Source organism: Gorilla gorilla, chromosome 5 (genome assembly GCF_029281585.2).
Source record: "Gorilla gorilla gorilla isolate KB3781 chromosome 5, NHGRI_mGorGor1-v2.1_pri, whole genome shotgun sequence".
In the NCBI taxonomy this organism is placed as follows: Eukaryota; Metazoa; Chordata; class Mammalia; order Primates; family Hominidae; genus Gorilla; species Gorilla gorilla.
Window position 1 is genome coordinate 49,670,699 of NC_073229.2, and position 15,913 is coordinate 49,686,611.

The 15,913-nt window shown below is 55.8% G+C and overlaps 1 protein-coding gene and 1 long non-coding RNA gene across 15 annotated transcripts in view; one reads left to right on the top strand and one right to left on the bottom strand.

Annotated features, from left to right (window-relative positions):
* LOC101147118 (tenascin-X-like) overlaps positions 1–15,913 on the bottom strand; it is a 57,130-nt gene that overhangs the window by 40,814 nt on the left and 403 nt on the right. For 8 of the 10 annotated variants that reach the window (XM_063707477.1, XM_063707475.1, XM_063707474.1 and 5 more), the window contains exons 2-9: positions 13,730–15,568; positions 13,197–13,312; positions 7,343–7,499; positions 6,905–7,168; positions 5,374–6,114; positions 3,873–4,241; positions 2,536–2,832; positions 159–449 (exon numbers count right to left, since the gene is read on the bottom strand). In XM_063707477.1, the coding sequence (XP_063563547.1) occupies positions 159–449; positions 2,536–2,832; positions 3,873–4,241; positions 5,374–6,114; positions 6,905–7,168; positions 7,343–7,499; positions 13,197–13,312; positions 13,730–15,568 (4,074 nt within the window). The remainder of the gene's footprint in view (positions 1–158; positions 450–2,535; positions 2,833–3,872; positions 4,242–5,373; positions 6,115–6,904; positions 7,169–7,342; positions 7,500–13,196; positions 13,313–13,729; positions 15,569–15,913) is intronic. The other 2 variants (XM_063707480.1, XM_063707481.1) reach the window with 2 other exon arrangements.
* Positions 5,573–12,550, top strand: LOC115935023 (uncharacterized). 5 transcript variants are annotated; one of them, XR_010134242.1, is made up of 4 exons: positions 5,573–5,692; positions 6,711–7,195; positions 10,996–11,169; positions 11,707–12,550. It is a non-coding gene; the product is annotated as an uncharacterized lncRNA (long non-coding RNA). The 5 variants fall into 5 exon arrangements; XR_008680586.1 differs by lacking the exons at positions 10,996–11,169; positions 11,707–12,550 and adding an exon at positions 7,592–8,318; XR_004070752.2 differs by lacking the exons at positions 10,996–11,169; positions 11,707–12,550 and adding an exon at positions 7,592–8,318 and having other exon boundaries at positions 5,594–5,692; positions 6,688–7,195.

Genomic DNA, 15,913 nt, shown 5'->3' on the forward strand with positions numbered 1-15,913 from the left:
GCAGTGCGGGGGAGTCTGGCTGCCCCTCAGCCCTGGAGTGGGGCCAGGAAGCTGGAGTCAGCTGTCTTGCTGGGGGACCCCAGCTGGTTTCGGGCTGAAGGGAAGTGTGCATGGGGCTGAGAAGGGGTCACATGGGGGCTGAGGTGGCTGCTACTCACCAGTGGTGCCATCGGCCGTGAGGGGGCCATACCGCTTCTTGTTCGCAATTCCAAACAGAGTGAATCTGTACTTGTGGTCAGGGTCCAGTGAGGAGACAACAAATGAACGCTCGGGCCCTTCCACAGGTACCACCTGGGGCCGTCCATCCCTGTCCCTGTACTGGACCATGAAGGTGTCAAACTGGCCCTCAGGGACAGTCCAGGAGAGGTGCAGTGAATCTGGGGTAGGGTCTGTCACCCACAGGTTTCCCAGGCGGGGTGGAGTCCCTGGACTTGGGTCACTCTGAGGCACTAGGAAGAATGGGTAGAGAGAAGGGAGAGACTTAGGTCCAAGGAGAATGGGGAAGCCAAATCCCACATAGGAATGCTGTGTGAGGCTGTGCAGGTTGTTCACTGCACAAAAGTGCATTTGCTGAGGGAGTACAGAGGAACTGAAATCCAGCCAGCACTCTGCTTGCCGAGCTGTGTGCCCTGGTGAGGAGTGGTGTCCACTTTAAGGAATGGGTGCCTTCTTTCAAACGGCATGGAAGCACTGTGTGGACTAGTGTGGCTCTGCCTCCAACCACAAACCAGAGCAGCAGGGAGCTTCAGAAAGAGGGGAGCCCAGCCAGGCCCTTTCACATCTCCATAGCCAGGGAAATCTTCCCAGTACAACCTCCACTGCTTCCAAGCTTAACTACTAGCTGGCTTCTTCTCCAAGAGAGGAGAGCACAATCCTTGAAGCGTTTTAATGTGGGACAGCCTCCCTCATCTATGCTGCAGGCCTCTCCTCCTCTTTGGGAACTTTGACCCATGGATGGACTCCCTCGCCTGCAGCACTGACCCTTCACTCCCCAGCAGCTGTGCCATCAGCATTTCAACAAGCTACTGTCACACCCCTCCTCACCCCCATTCTGTGTGCATCTCTCTCTAGCCTCCATCTTCCCTCTTTGCTCTCATTCCCAGCCCAGATTCCAGAAAGTGATGTCTACACTGATTGTAGCCATGTCCTCACCTCCACCACCCTCCCGATCCAGCTTCACCCCTCCACCAGGCAGCAGCTCTCATGCAGGCCAGTGGTGGCCTTGCCATTGCTAAATTCTGTGGACACTCCGTAGCCCTTGAATCACTGTTCCGGAATCTGACAAGTCCAACCGCACCCTCCTTCCTGGAGTCCAGACAGCACCCTCCCTGGTTCTGCCCCTCCCTGCAAGTCACTCCTCAAGCTACCCTGTGGGCTCTTCTTCCTCTGCCTCCGCTGTGAGTGTAGGCTGTCGACAGGGTTCCAGTGGCCCTGTCTCTTCCCCAACCCCACACTACTACTCTGGTGCCTCAATTCTCCTGACCTATAAAGTAGGCATGCCTCCCAGGTGTGCTTTATGGGGTGTGATGATCCACTTAGAGAACATCTTGATCACAACTGACTGTCAATAAATGCACAAAAGGTATTTATGTAAGTGTCCCTTAGATATTGATCTAAGTTTATCTAAGGCGTTGTTCCCCACCTCTGCTGCTCCCTGCCTCAGGGAATGGGACTGTCTCATCCAGAACCCTGGGCGCTGCCTGGTACACCTTGCTTTCCTTCGCCTCCCCCATCCAGCCCCACTGCCACCATCCCAGCTGACCCATCATCGTTTTTCTTTTTTTTGAGACAGGGTGTTGCTCTGTGCAGAGTGTGGATAGCACCCAGGCCGGAGTACAGTGGCACAATCATGGCTCTCTGCAGCCTCGGTCTCCTGGGCTCAAGCGATCCTCCTACCTTAAGCCTCTCAAGTAGCTGGGACTACAGGCACGCACCACCACGCCTGGCTAATATCTTTTGTTATAGTAGAGATGGGGGGTCTCACTATGTTGCCAGGTTGGTCTCAAACTCCTAGCCTCAAGCGATCCTCCTGCCTTGGCCTCCCAAGGTGCTGGGATTATAGGCAGGATCAACCCTGCTAGCCCTTACCAGCTCTTAACTCACTTCTCCAGCTAGTCTCAGCAGCCACCCGGCTATTTGCAAGATAAATATCTAGTCTCATCACTCTCCCACTTTACCCTTCAGAGGCCCTCTAGGGGCCTTCGAATGAGGCCCAAGCCCCTCAGCACAGCACAGGAAGCCCTGAGACCAGGCCCTTTGGCACCGCCCACATGCCCTGTTCTCCAGCCAGAGGAAACTGTAACAGTGATTCTCTTACTGGCCATGCTATCCCCACCTTACTCACCGTGACTCCCTCAGGCTGCACTGAGCTTCTCAAACTCTTTGCCTGCCCCACCACTACTTTCCCTTCAGAATTCAGCTCATGCACCACTGCCTCCAGGAAGCCTTCCCGGAGCTCCCAAAGCAGGTTCCCAAAGCACTGAGAAAACCTCTTCAGGGCAGTACAGAGGGCAGGGTGTTACTGCTGTCACTCACAGATCTTGGCTTCAGCCACCAGCGGACCATGCCTCTTCTTGCCAACAAACCCGTACAGGACAAATTTGTACTTGCGGCCAGGATCCAGGGAGGTGATGACGGCCGAGCGCTGGGGTCCTTCCACGGGCACCACCTGGGGCTGCCCGTCCCTGTCCTTGTACTGGATCATGAAGGAGTCAAACTCGCCCTCGGGGACCGTCCAGCGCAGGAGCAAGGAGTCGGAGGTCCTGTCTGTCACCGTCAGCTCACCCAGGCGTGGTGGGCCTGAAGACTTCCCAGGCTTCTCCTCATCCTTGTCTGGAGTTTGAGAGGCAAAAGCAAAGCATAGTGGACTCAACCATTCTCTTGTCTGTGTCTCCTTCCCTCTCCCCTGCCCACCTCACTCCATCCTGGATAGATCCCTCCCCGGAAGACTCTATCTGCCCACCCCTCAGTGACTAGCTCTCCTGGAAGAGGGGCATTTCCCTCTCAATCTCTGCTCCTTCCCTTGTGACAGTTTCTCCATCCCTCACAAGGTCTTGGTCTCTCTGCACACCAGGATCTTTGCGGGGGTTTCAGGTCCCCCCGGTTCTGAATGAGAGTTTCAAGCCACCCTGCTGCAGCATCAGAGCAGTCTGAAGGCTCCTCTGCCCACCTGAGCTGCTGTCTCTCTTACCACCCTCTCTCCCAGTGGTGAGCTTGACCTGGAGCTGGGGGATGAGTCAGCCACCCTGGTCCCACAGAGAGGAACAAAGAGGGGATGTGAAAGCCAGGTACCCCAGGACCTGTCTTTCACTGGTCCTGCAAACCTCATCCATGTCTGAAGTCCTGATGGCTGTGGAGCCCCCTGCCCCAAGGAGCCTTCACCCCCAGCAGAAACTGGCTGATAGGACCATGGACTGCCATCCACTGCAAACCAGGCTCCCAGGGACGAGGTATTGGGGGCTGAGGGTCAGTGTCCAGAGGCCTTCCCATGCCCACCCTGAAAGATTTACAGGGCAGGGAAGGGCAGAGGAGCAACCGAAGAGTGGGGGCAGGGGACAGGGCAAGGAAAGCTGCAGGTGGAGGGCCAGGGACCTTCAGCCTCTCTCCTGGAATCTCTGTCCCACCCTTGGCCCTTTTACCTCTGCCTCTTCCCCCTCTCCCCACCCATCCTCATCATTGTTTTAAGATTCCCCTCGATCCATCTTCCTGCTGAACCTGCAATTCCTTTTCTCTCCTTTTCTCCTCTATCCAGCCCCAAACATCAGCCCTGCCCTTCACTGGCCCCTCAATATCCATCCTACCTCTGAAGTCCCAATAACCCCAGCTCCTCCCCCAATCTCAGGATATTGATCTGAGCAGAGTCCAAGATGTACCCATAATGCCTTGGTAGATGATGGGGTCAGAGGGCTTGCCCCCAGGAGGGACCCCATGAAGTGACAGCTCATACGGGGTTCCAGGAGGGGGTGGAGGCACCACAGCCTGGCGGACGTCCCCTGGCAGCACTTCCTCATGTGCCCCCGGCCCCTCGGGCACCCGCATGCGCAGTTGGAAGTGGGCAAAGGTATCGGGCTGGGCGGTCCAGACCACACGGAGGCGCCCTGTCTCATCTCTGCCCAGCACCCTCAACTCTCCCAGCTCCTGGGGGCGCTGCTGCAGGAGAGGAGCCTGGGCCCCTTGCGTCGTCGAGGGGCCTGAGGGAGGAGGCTCATCGGTAGTCCCCAAGAGGCCCGAGGGTGAGGACCCTGGGAAGGGGCAGGGTGAGAAAAAGAGGAGAGTCCAGTATGAGAACTAGAAAGGAATCCCCAGTCCCCAGGTTCTGCCCTCCAGCCTCTAAGAGCCTTGTTCTACTTCTACTTCTGGTTCCCTCACCTGGGCCACTCCCTCCTCCCAAAGGTCAGCCAATCCTCCAAACACCCCCATCTACCACATTCCTGAGCAGACGGGCCTGTGTTTCAGGCAGGTAATAAGTAAAATAAAGCCTGCTATCCTTCACCCCACAAGGCTTCCATGACCTCCAGCCCCCGGAGACTTCCATGTCCCTCCCCACATACATCCCCCCCACTGGGTGGTGGTCAGGTGGCTTCCATTAGTGCTGCAGTGAGAAGCCTGGAAGAAAGACAGTGGTGTTAGAGAGGGAGGATGCAAGAGGAGAGTGGGCAGTGGGAAGAGAGAGAGGGTGTGGGGGTGGACATCCAGGTCAGGTGGCATCTGGGCCCTATGGGGGAAGAAGAGGTCCACCACCCTCCCCACAGCAGCCACAGGGTGCCCTTTCCCCAAGCCCAGACATCGTTCCTGTGGGAGAGACCAGCATAAAGTGAGCCAGGGGGTCTGAAAAGCCAGCTTAAGAAACAGTGGTTTCACCTCCCCAATATACAGTTGCTGCCTGATGGCACCCAGGCCACCCCCACGCAGTTCTGATGTGTCCCTTCAAGGTCAAGGCCAAATTGTGGAAAACAGTAACCACTAACCACAGTCTTCAGCCACTCTCACCACAGTGAGTCAGAACGGGAATCACTGTTTTCAATTCCCAGCCCACTCAAACTGCTCCAGTGAATCTTTGCAGGTGCCCCAACCACATCACCCTCTATTGCCTAAAATAACAATCCTGGAAGTGTCCCGGGAAACCCCAAAGAAGGGGCTGCCTTGACCTTAGGTATCCACAGGATGGATGCCAGGACCCTGGGGTGGGGACGTCTTCTAGGGACAATGGACTCGTGCTTTGTCCTGGGGGCCCCCTGGAGCCCCGGCCAGGTAGGGCCTGAAGGTAGAAGGGTGCAGTAGGGGGTGGCAGTGGGAGGAATTCATGAATGCAGGCTCCAACGGCAGGTGAGGCTGGACAAGGGATGGGTGTCCCGTGGCCCCAGCCCACGCTACCTGTGGTGGTGATGAAGGCGTAGGACTTGGAGGTCTGCCCCGCCCGCACCCCGTGGACCTCCACGTGGTAGGTGGTGCCGGGCCTGAGGTCGGGCAGGCTGACGGTGCGCGTGGTGCCCGGCACAGTCAGCTCACCGCCGGGGCCCTCTGCAGGCGGTTGAGGCCGCCAGCGCAGCACCACGCGCTCGAACTGGCCGCGGAGCCCGTCGAGAGACACGAGAAGCGCGCCATCGGCGGAACTGCCCAGCACCTCTGGCTTGGGGTGGCGGGACGCAGCCACCCGGTCGACGCCTTCAGGCGAGAGGCCGTAGATTCCCTGGTTGGAGTCCCGTTTCCTGGTGCCGGGATCAGGGCTGGCGGTGGGGCGGGGGTGGCGGGGCGGGGGTGCGGGGGAGCCGGCGGGGGCGGCGGCCAACAGACGCCGCTGCAAGTATTCATGGATGTGGCGCGCCACCGACGTGTAAGTCTGGTTGGCCCGCAGTGGGTAGCCGTGAGCCCGCAGGTGGCGCTCCAGGTCCTGCACCGTGCCGCGGAAACGGCTCAGCTCGGCAGTCAGGTTGCCCCAAGGCCGCCGTGGGGGCTGGGACAGGCTTGGCCTGGGCGGGGACTCCTCCTCCCTTTCCTCTGCGGGCCTCGAGGGCCGAGGGGGCCGTGGGGGCCGCGGGGCTGGGGCTGGCCGGGGCCGGGACTTGGGGGGCGGGGATGGGGGGCGCACCTCCGGGTAACTGTAGTGGCCTGGTGCTGCCAGGGGCGAAAAAGGTGAGAACAGGTCAGTGGCAGCTCCCTCCCGGCACTCCTTCCCGCGGCAGCCCCTCCCTCGATCCCTCCCACCAGAGCCAGAGGCCTCTTCCCTGTGCCCCAGCCCCACCTGGAAAGAGAACGGAGGGAAATCGGTCAGTGTCCCGCAGCCCCCCCATTCCCCTCCAAGCCCACCACTGTTGGTGCCCTAGAAAGAAGAGAGAAGCCCGTGGGTGGGGCCCTGTAGCTGAAGGAGAGAAAGGGGAGTCGGGGAAGAGAACGTGAGCTACAGCGAGGTGGGTGTCCCCCTGTCACAGGAAAAGAAAAATATCCAGGTATCTGTTAAGAAACCTCGAGGTTTAGTGGAAAATCACTGCTGTGAGACCCACCTCCCAGCAATCCCAATCCAAAAGTCAGCAGCACTGATGATCTCTAATCTGCCTAATTCCAGTCCCACAAGATCTATCAGCACAAGGCCTGTCCCAGTACCTAAATTTAAAAAAGAACCTCCCTTAACTGACTGGATCAGGCAGCATCTCCTATTCACTTCTCTCCCTGGGGCCATTCCTTTCATAGGCTAACCTGCAACCTTCCTACAGGACTCCAGGCATCTGAGGGCTCTGTCTCCCCAGCGGCCTCAGGACAGAGCAAGGCCCCCAGCAGGTGCCTCGAGACTGCCACACACCTGCCAGAAGCATTCAGAGTCGTCTGTGAGCCCTGAGCCTGGGCTCCTGAGGAGGAGGATCCAAGGCTGGGAAACCAGGGCCCTTCCCTAACCTCTGGCCAGCCATACCTGTGTTGGCCCTGACAGAAGCTGGGTAGCTGACTGCCCGGCCCCGCTCCGCTGTGACAGTCACCACATATTCTACGCCTGGCATCAGGTCAGTCAGCAGCGTCCCGTCTGCTTCAGGGGGCACTTCCAGCCGCACCCTCTGGTTGCCGGCACTGACGTAGGACACCACAAATCGGTCCACCTCAGCCTGGGGACGCAGCCAGCCAAGCTCCAGTGTTGTCGGTGTCACAGCCACCACTCGGAGGTCCTGGGGCCCATCGATCACTAGCCAGGTTAAAGAGGAGGGCTCAGGTGGGTGTCTGGTTCTTCAATCATCATCTTTCCTTCCAAGAGCCTAGCCCCCATCCAGCCCCTTCCTTCTGCCCTCCCGGAGGGCAGATTCCCTCTCTAGTCCAGATCTCCACTCAGGACACCCCTCCCCACAGCCCCAGCTCTCACTGGTGGTGATGGTCTTGGAGGCAGGAAGGCCCCAGCTGGTCCCTCGAAGGGCTCGGACAGTAACCTGGTACTCCTGTCCAGGGGCCAGTCCTCTCTGGTCATAGGCTGAGGCAGAGCTTGGAACCCGTGCTGTGAATGGGGGGCTCGCCCCCTCTGTCTGTGAGAGAGAGCACCAGGTGGCTCAGGGGCTGGCACTCTCGCCTCTGCTGCTCAATCCCCCTTATCTCTTCTTTCTCCAATTCTAAACAGTGTCAACATGGTACTGTGTGGAACTTGACCCTGTACAAGCTGGGGAGCAAACATGCTGAGAGCGCTAACTCCTTGTGAGCCACTGTTCTAGGCGAGGTACACACATGAACTCACTTAATTCTCACAACAACCCTACGAAACAGGTCCTATTAGTCCCATTTTACAGATAAGGAAACTGAGACACAGAAGGACAAGTATCTTGCCAATGTCACCAACACCAAGAAAATGGCAAGAATTTAGGCCCTGGCAGTGTGATCCCAGAGTCCCCTCTCATGGGCACCCCCTATTTATCTGCCAGAGTCCCCTCTCATGGGCACCCCGTGTTCATCTGCCAGAATTCCACCCAACATGCACCAGGACTCTCCCTCCAGCTTTGCCCTGGCAACTCTGACTACCTGGGCATGAGGAGCCTTTTCCTAAGCTTGGTCCTGTCAGAACAAATGAAGTAGATCAAGGATGCCCCTTCAAGTTGCACTTTCTCCTTAAAGGGTCTGCCTCACCCTGAACCTCCTCGTAGATGCCTGCTCATGGCTGTGTAATAGGAGTGGGACCCGCATCACAACCTTTCCCTTGAGGGACTTTTCTTGTCTCTTCACCCGGGTTGTAGGCTCCTCAAAACAAGAACCACCTACTCAAAGTTCCACAAATATGTTTCCTGATTGTTGATTTTGTACCTGGCATCATGCTGGGCATTGGAGACACAAAAATAAAATATATGGTCCCTGTCCTCAGGTAGCTGAGACTCTAATAGCTAAATGTATGGCCACATCTTGAATATATGAGATACTTACAACAATCTCTATGCTTAGCAAATGCTTGTGAGAAAACAACACTCCTACAAGTGTACATTTAAGGAATTATGATTATGTGTGGTGCCTCCAAAGGGAATCTACTGGACCCTGCTCCAGGCAGGGTCTCCTGGAATGCCCACCACTGGGGAAACAGGAGGAACTGGACATCTGTGAGCATTCTAACGGCCCCACATTTCGCTGTGCTGTCCAGCTAGGACAGCCGCTAAGGATGCTGTGTTCTGCCTAGCTATGTTGGCTGTGATGGGGACACCTCCATTCAGCCAAGTAGGATTGGAAATTTCAAAAGGTACTCTCCTAAACCAAGAGAACTGTGGGGAAATCAACATAGTAAATACCAAAGTATAAAACCAGATGAGAAGGCCACGTAGAGATTTCTGGGTTGAGGATGAAGTAAAGCTTTGTCAGTTTTCTGGGTTGAAAAGTTTTCCTAGGCACATAGGACCTCTAGCCCTCTCCTATTCACCCTGCCTTAGAATACCCCAGCCTAGGAAGCCTTGGGTTGGCCTCAACTCAAGACCCATGAAATCCTTACCCTTCCCAGAATTTATTTGTTCATTTTCTCTGTGTGTGTGTATGTCTCTTTCTCTTTATCCACACCCACCCCATCCCCACAGCCGCAATACACACACCTTGGATGCTCCCTGATGATGTCTGGTTCTTTCAGTGAGGCAAGCCTATCCCCAGAGTTCTCCTTCTCCCTATATATATCCTTTAGACACTTCTTGGTTCCTCCTGAGATCCATCTGGGAACAGTCCCCTGAAAGTCCATCAACCTAACCCATGTCTCCTACGTCTCCTAGCACCATCTTACTGGTCTGAAGCAGGCTTTCTTTTTTCTTTTTTTGAGAGGGAGTTTTGCTCTTGTTGCCCAGGCTGGAGTGCAATGGCACGATCTCAGCTCATTGCAAGCTCCGCCTCCCGGGTTCAAGCGATTCTCCTGCCTCAGCCTCCCGAGTAGCTGGGATTACAGGCATGTGCCACCATGTCCGGCTAATTTTGTATTTTTAGTAGAGATGGGGTTTCTCCATGTTGGTCAGGCTGGTCTCGAACTCCCGACCTCAGGTGATCCACCCACCTCAGCCTCCCAAAGTGCTGGGATTACAGGCGTGAGCCACCACACCTGGCCCTGAAGCAGTCTTTCTAAACAGATGCTGGCAGCTGGCTCTGCCCCTTGGTAAAGCTTGGCTGCTTCACTGATTTTTTTTTTTTTTTTTTTTTGAGACGGAATTTCGCTCGTCTCCCAGGCTGGAGTGCAATGGCACGATCTCAGCTCACTACAACCTCTGCCTCCCAGATTCAAGGGATTCTCCTGCCTTAGCCTCCCAAGTAGCTGGGATTACAGGCATACACCACCATGCTCAGCTAATTTTGTATTTTTAGTAGAGATGGGGTTTCACTATGTTGGTCAGGCTGTTCTCAAACTCCTGACCTCAGATGATCCATCCACTTTGGCCTCCCAAAGTGCTGGGATTACAGGCATGAGCCACTGCGCCTGGCCTGCTTCACTGATTTTGTTCTTGGGAAGTTTTAGAGTTTATCTCAATATTAACCTCATGGCTCCAGATGAACTCTACCTTGGCTGGTCCTTGGAGCTTATCTCACCCTCATTGCTGTTTTTAGACTAGACCCAAGCAAAAACTTCTCTGAGGCTGTGAGGTTTTGAGTCCCAGTGAACACTTAGCCTAGCCCTGGTTTCCAGGCTGCAGGACACACCCAGACAAGGAATATCTGAACCTCTTTCTCATTCAGGAACTCATCTCCCTCAGTTTCCCCATGCTTTCTCTCACATTCATAGTGGAGCTAGCACTTTGCAAAATAGCAACATTCCTTCACTTAGTGGGCCTCAGGCTGGAGGGGCATCAGAATCACCTGGAGGGCTTGTTGCAATACAGGTTACTGGGCTCTGTGCCCAGACTTTCTGACTCAGTAGATCTAGTGGGGGAGTCTGACAATTTGCATGCCTAACATACTCCCAGGTGATGCTGATGCTGCAGGTCCAGGAAACACACTTTGAGAACCACTGAGTCAGAGTAACAGCGCCACATATACAGGGAGAGGAGAAACTTTCTTCTTCTGCATTCTGAAAAATAATTCCAATAACTAGGTATGTCCCTTGATCTGGAATAGCAGAGTTTGGGCTTTGAGAGAGAAGTGCTTCTGGGAAGAAGGAAGGTAAGAGGTAGAGATAGGCTTCTAGGATGACAGCAGCAGCCAGAGGACAGCTACTGAATATACTCTGTACCCACAGAAATGGACAAAGGGTAGCTGGGCATTGTGGCAGGTGTCTGTAATCCCAGCTACTTGGGAGGCTGAGGCAGGAGAATCGTTTGAACCTGGGAAGCAGAGGTTGCAGTGAGCCGAGATTGCGCCATTGCACTCCAGCCTGAGCAACAAGAGCGAAACTCTGTCTCAAAAAAAAAAAAAAAAAAAAGAAAGAAAGAAAAGAAAAGAAATAGATGGCACTTGCCAAGGCAGAAGGTACGATGCCAGGGACCAGCTACAGACAGCAGAAAGCATGGTCTGAGGGTGGGTAGCCCAGGCCCAAGAGGAGTGTCTGGGGACCAATTTTACAGGAGTGTTTTCCACACCCAGGCTCAGAGAAGACCCAGAATGTGACAGACGCCCATACCGAGAGCAGAATGGATGAGCTAAGAACATGGCCAAGCCTGGCACAGGCCAACTTGGCACCACCACCCTGGCTCTGAGTGAGGGAGAAAGTCTAGGGCTTCAACTGGAAAGCGGCGCCCTTGACAACACCAAGGATCGGTTTGTATTTATTTACTCAGAGCAGGAGACAACTGCTGCCCTAAAAGCTCCTCTTATCTCAAGTGTTTATTTTAATTCTTCTTTCCCTGAAGTTTCTTAGGAAACTTCCTTTTCGAAGTCCCACCCTTTCAAGATTAGAGCTATGTAAATAATATATACAGAGAAGAAGAGAGGGGGAGAAACACTTTAAAATGTTAGCGGTGCTTGTTTTAGTGAGGAGCAGCCAGGAATTGTTTTTCTTTTCTCTAGTTGCCAAATTCTTGTCTCGTGATTAAAGTATTTTTATAACAACAACAAAAAAAGATGTTTAAACAGAAGAAAAAATTCAAGCTATCTTGGTTGCACCACAAAGTTGAGATTTCTGCTTCTGCTTTGGCTGGAGAGTGAGGAGAGGCAGAACATAGTATGGGGCTGGCCTGAGGAGCATAATGACAAGACAAAGCAAAGTGGAGTGAGGATGACAGTTCCTCTGAGCTGTCCCCTTCTGTCCTGGTGCCTTCCGAGGCTTTAGGCCCAGGGAGTTGTTTATTTTTACAGAGTCCTGGCTAAGCTGATGAAGATGAGGATGACATGGCCCACACCCCATATGGCATTTGTGGGATGATGCAGGAAAACATGAGTTGGATGGTAGAAATGTCAGAAGATTTGGAGCTGGGGAAACGACCATATCTTAAAAGCCCAGTCTGCACAAAGGGAGGCCCCAAATAAGTGACTACAAGGCTTTGTCCTTAGGGTGTTCCCTCTAATGTTTTAAGAGCAAGTTGGATGGCCGGGAGTGGTGGCTCATGCCTGTAATCCCAGCACTTTGGGAGGCTGAGGCGGGCAGATCACTTGTGCCCAGGAGTTCAGGACCAGCCTGGGCATGCAACATGGAGAAACCCTGTCTCTACTAAAAATACAAACATTAGCAGGCTAAGGTGGTGCACACCTGTAGTCCCAGCTACTTGGGAGGCTGAGGTAAGAGGATGACCTAAGCCTGGGATGCAGAGGTTGCAGTGAGCTGAGATGGCACCACTGCACTCGAGCCTGGGCCACAGAGTGAGACTCTCTGTCTCAAAAAAAAAAAAAAAAAAAAAAAGAGCAAGTTGGAGGGAGACAGAGAAAAAACTGGTTTGCATGTGCTGATGACAAGGAGGTGGGAGATGAAGTTCACAGACTCAAAATTATTGCAACAGCCTAGACAGCTTGGCCCAAACCAAAAAAGATAACATTGAACAGGGCCAAATGCAAAGGCCTATATTTAGGTGAAAAAAAAAAAGTGTATATAGTTGAATGTTGTCTTCTTTCCTTCCATCTTTTTTCCCTGCTAATCTGTATTTTCTAAGTTTTCTGCACGGGGCCTATATTACTTTTATAATTAAAAGTTACTTAAAAAACCAAATATGACCAAAACAGCTGCCTGCTTGTGTGACTACAAATTGCTATATGCCAGCTCTGAGAAAAGTGTCCATAAATTCAGAGTAAGTCAGTGGGCCCCTCTCTGTCCCCACATTTTGGAGGCACATGAAAAAAGCAAGAATCACAGGAAGGTAAAGGATTCAGAGAACAAAGACTTAGGGAAAAGGGGCGAAGAAACTGGGAGGTTTTGCCTGAGGAATGAAGACATCAGGCTGGTGTTTCCAAATACCTGAAGGCCTGTGGTGTAGGACACAGGGAAAGCAAAAAACATTCCAGCTGCTGATGAATACCCAGCTAGGGCCAACGGACGGGTGCTAGAATAGGGGCAGATGGATTCTGCAACAATGATAACAGCTAACAGTGATGACCAACAATGGACTGGACAGCCTCAGGAAGTACTGAGCTCTCTGTTACCAGGTGTTCCAACTGTGTGGGACCAATGCTTGCTGGAGATGCTGCAGAGGCCTCAGTGCCCAGTGTCAAGCAGGCTAAGAAAGCCTTTACAGCAGCTTCAGGTACCCAGCCATCTGGACTCAACCAATGATCACCTGGAACTTCCTCCAGGAGGTGAGCCCTGCCCCCCTGTCCTGCCCACTCAGTCCCCTCCTGGAGCTTGGCATCTCTCTCACCGTGGGGATGAACTGAATTTCATAGGCATCCACGGGGCCAGGAGCCGGGGTCCACTCTGTCCGAACTGTTGTCTCCTCCAAGAGATGCATCCTCATGCCCTCAATGGTTGGCACCTCTGCCCAAGAGAATGGGTTAGGGAAAGCTGGTTAGCACAAGGCAACCACCCCCACCCACAGCCCCTTTTACTCAGGGACATCGAAGAGGCCCATCCTAACTCCCACTCCTCTCTGCTAGTGGAGAATAGCTGACAGAGGGCTGAACGGGGCTTGGATCGCCTTCACCTTCTCTCCATCTTCAGGAGCACAGAATCTCCCTAAATGCAACTAAATGGGCCCCAACCTGCTCCTCAGAGATCTGAAGGCCAGTCCTGCCCACTGGAAAGCCCCACCCCTGTGGTTCTGCTGCCTTTGGTGGGCACTGGCTCCTTGGAATGACATGCTCTCCCTCCACTCTTCCTCAGGCTCAGGTCTTCCCCATGGCTCCTGTTCACAGAAACAGTCCCAGAGTACACTGGGGAAGGCCGCCTGCTCACCTTCTCCGCAGTCTTCACCAGCATACCCATCTTTGCAGACACAGCTGCCATCGTGACACTCTCCTCGGCCACGGCAGTCCCCTGGGCATGTCTGGATGGCACAGTCAGGGCCTCGGAAGCCCTCTACACACACACACTGGCCTGCCCGGCACAGTTCCCGGGGCCCGCAGCCTCCAGGGCAGGCGCTGGCTGGAGGCTCTTCCTGCCCGCAGTCCTCACCGCCATAGCCCACGTGGCACAGGCACACTCCTTGCACACACCGCCCACGTCCCCGGCAGTCAGCCGGGCACATGCGGGTGGCACAGGTAGGGCCGGTGTAGCCTGGGTCGCACAGGCAGCGCCCTTCCTCACAGCGGCCCCTCCCGTGGCAGTTGGAGGGGCAGGTGCGGATGCTGCAGTCCTCACCCACGTAGCCTTCCCAACAGATGCACACACCGTCCTGGCACACGCCGTGCTGGCTGCAGTCATTCGGGCACTGCCTCACACCACAATCCTCGCCAGAGTAGCCGTCCTCGCACACACACCGCCCATCTAGGCACTGGCCGCGGCCTCGGCAGCCCCCGGGGCAGCTGCGCGTGCTGCAGTCTTCCCCTGAGTAGCCTGCGTCACACACGCACACGCCATCCTCGCAAAGGCCGTGCCCACGGCAGTCCCCGGGACAGCGACGGCTCCCACAGTCCTCACCGGTGAAGCCCGGGTTGCACACGCAGCGGCCATCCACGCAGCGCCCGCGCCCGCGACAGTCGCCAGGACAGGCGCGCGTGCCGCAGTCCCGGCCTGTGTACCCCGGCCAACACACGCAGCGGCCACTCTCACAGCGGCCCCGGCCACGACAGTCCCCAGGACAGCTGCGCACACCGCAGTCCTCGCCGCTGTAGCCCGCATTGCAAACACACACGCCGTTCTCGCAGCGCCCGCGACCTCTACAGTCGCGTGGGCAGGCGCGCGAGCCGCAATCGGTTCCAGTGTACCCCGGCCAGCACACGCAGCGGCCGTCCTCGCAGCGGCCCCTTTGGTTGCAGTCGCCAGGGCAGCTGCGCACGCCGCAGTCGTCCCCGCTGTAGCCCGTGTCGCAAATGCATTCGCCGTCCTCGCAGCGCCCGCGGCCCCGGCAGTCCCTCGGACATGTCCGCGTGCTGCAGTCCTCGCCTGTGTACCCGGGCCAGCACACGCAGCGGCCGTCCACGCAGCGCCCGCCCTCGCCACAGTCCCAGGGGCAGCTCCGCGTACCACAGTCCTCGCCAGTGTAGCCGGGGTCACACACGCAGCGCCCGTCCTCGCAGCGTCCCCGCTGGCTGCAGCCCCGAGGGCAGCTCCTCACCCCACAGTCCTCGCCAGTGTAGCCGGGGTTACACACGCAGCGCCCATTCTCACAGCGCCCCCTCTGACTGCAACCGCGAGGGCAGCTCCTCATGCCACAGTCGTCACCAGTGTAGCCTGGGTCACACACGCAGCGCCCACCCTCACAGCGTCCCCTCTGGCTGCAACCTCGAGGGCAGGAGCGCTGGCTGCAGTCGGGGCCTGAGAAGCCTGCCCGGCACACACACACGCCCTGCACGCAGCGCCCACGGCCTTGGCAGTCCCCGGGACAGGATGGCCAGCCACAGCTGGGGCCAGTGTAGCCGGGAAAGCACACGCAACGACCACGGACACAGCGACCCTGATCATTGCAGTCATCTGGGCAGGACCCCGAGGCTGAGGGTGGGGAGGAGGGAGGGATCTCAGCATCTGTGGGGTCTGAGCAGGTGGGCCCACCCCAGCCTGGCTCACAGGAACAGGTGCAGCGGCTCAGATCAAACACACCATGGAGACTGCAGAGGGTCCGCACATCTGTCTGACCTGGAGTAGGAGGGAGAGGCAGGTCTCAGTCTCTCTCCTGGGAGAGAGGCTGAGCCTATATAGTGCTCCTATGTGCAGGCCCCTAGCCAGGCTAGCCTCATCTCATAAGGCCATGTCTGCTCCCAGTTGCTAGTATGTGTAATGTATGCAGCCTCTCAGGGCCCTCGCATATGCTTTGGTTGACATGTAGCCCAGCTCTGCTCTCCAAGTTGTGTTCTGGGCTGCATCCACACCCCTCATGGTGAGGAAGGAGTGCCTTCTTCTAATTCATACCAAGGACCTTTATGGACTAGCAATGCCCACTCCACCCCACCTCTCCACCCTCTTCTGTGATCACCTGCTCAC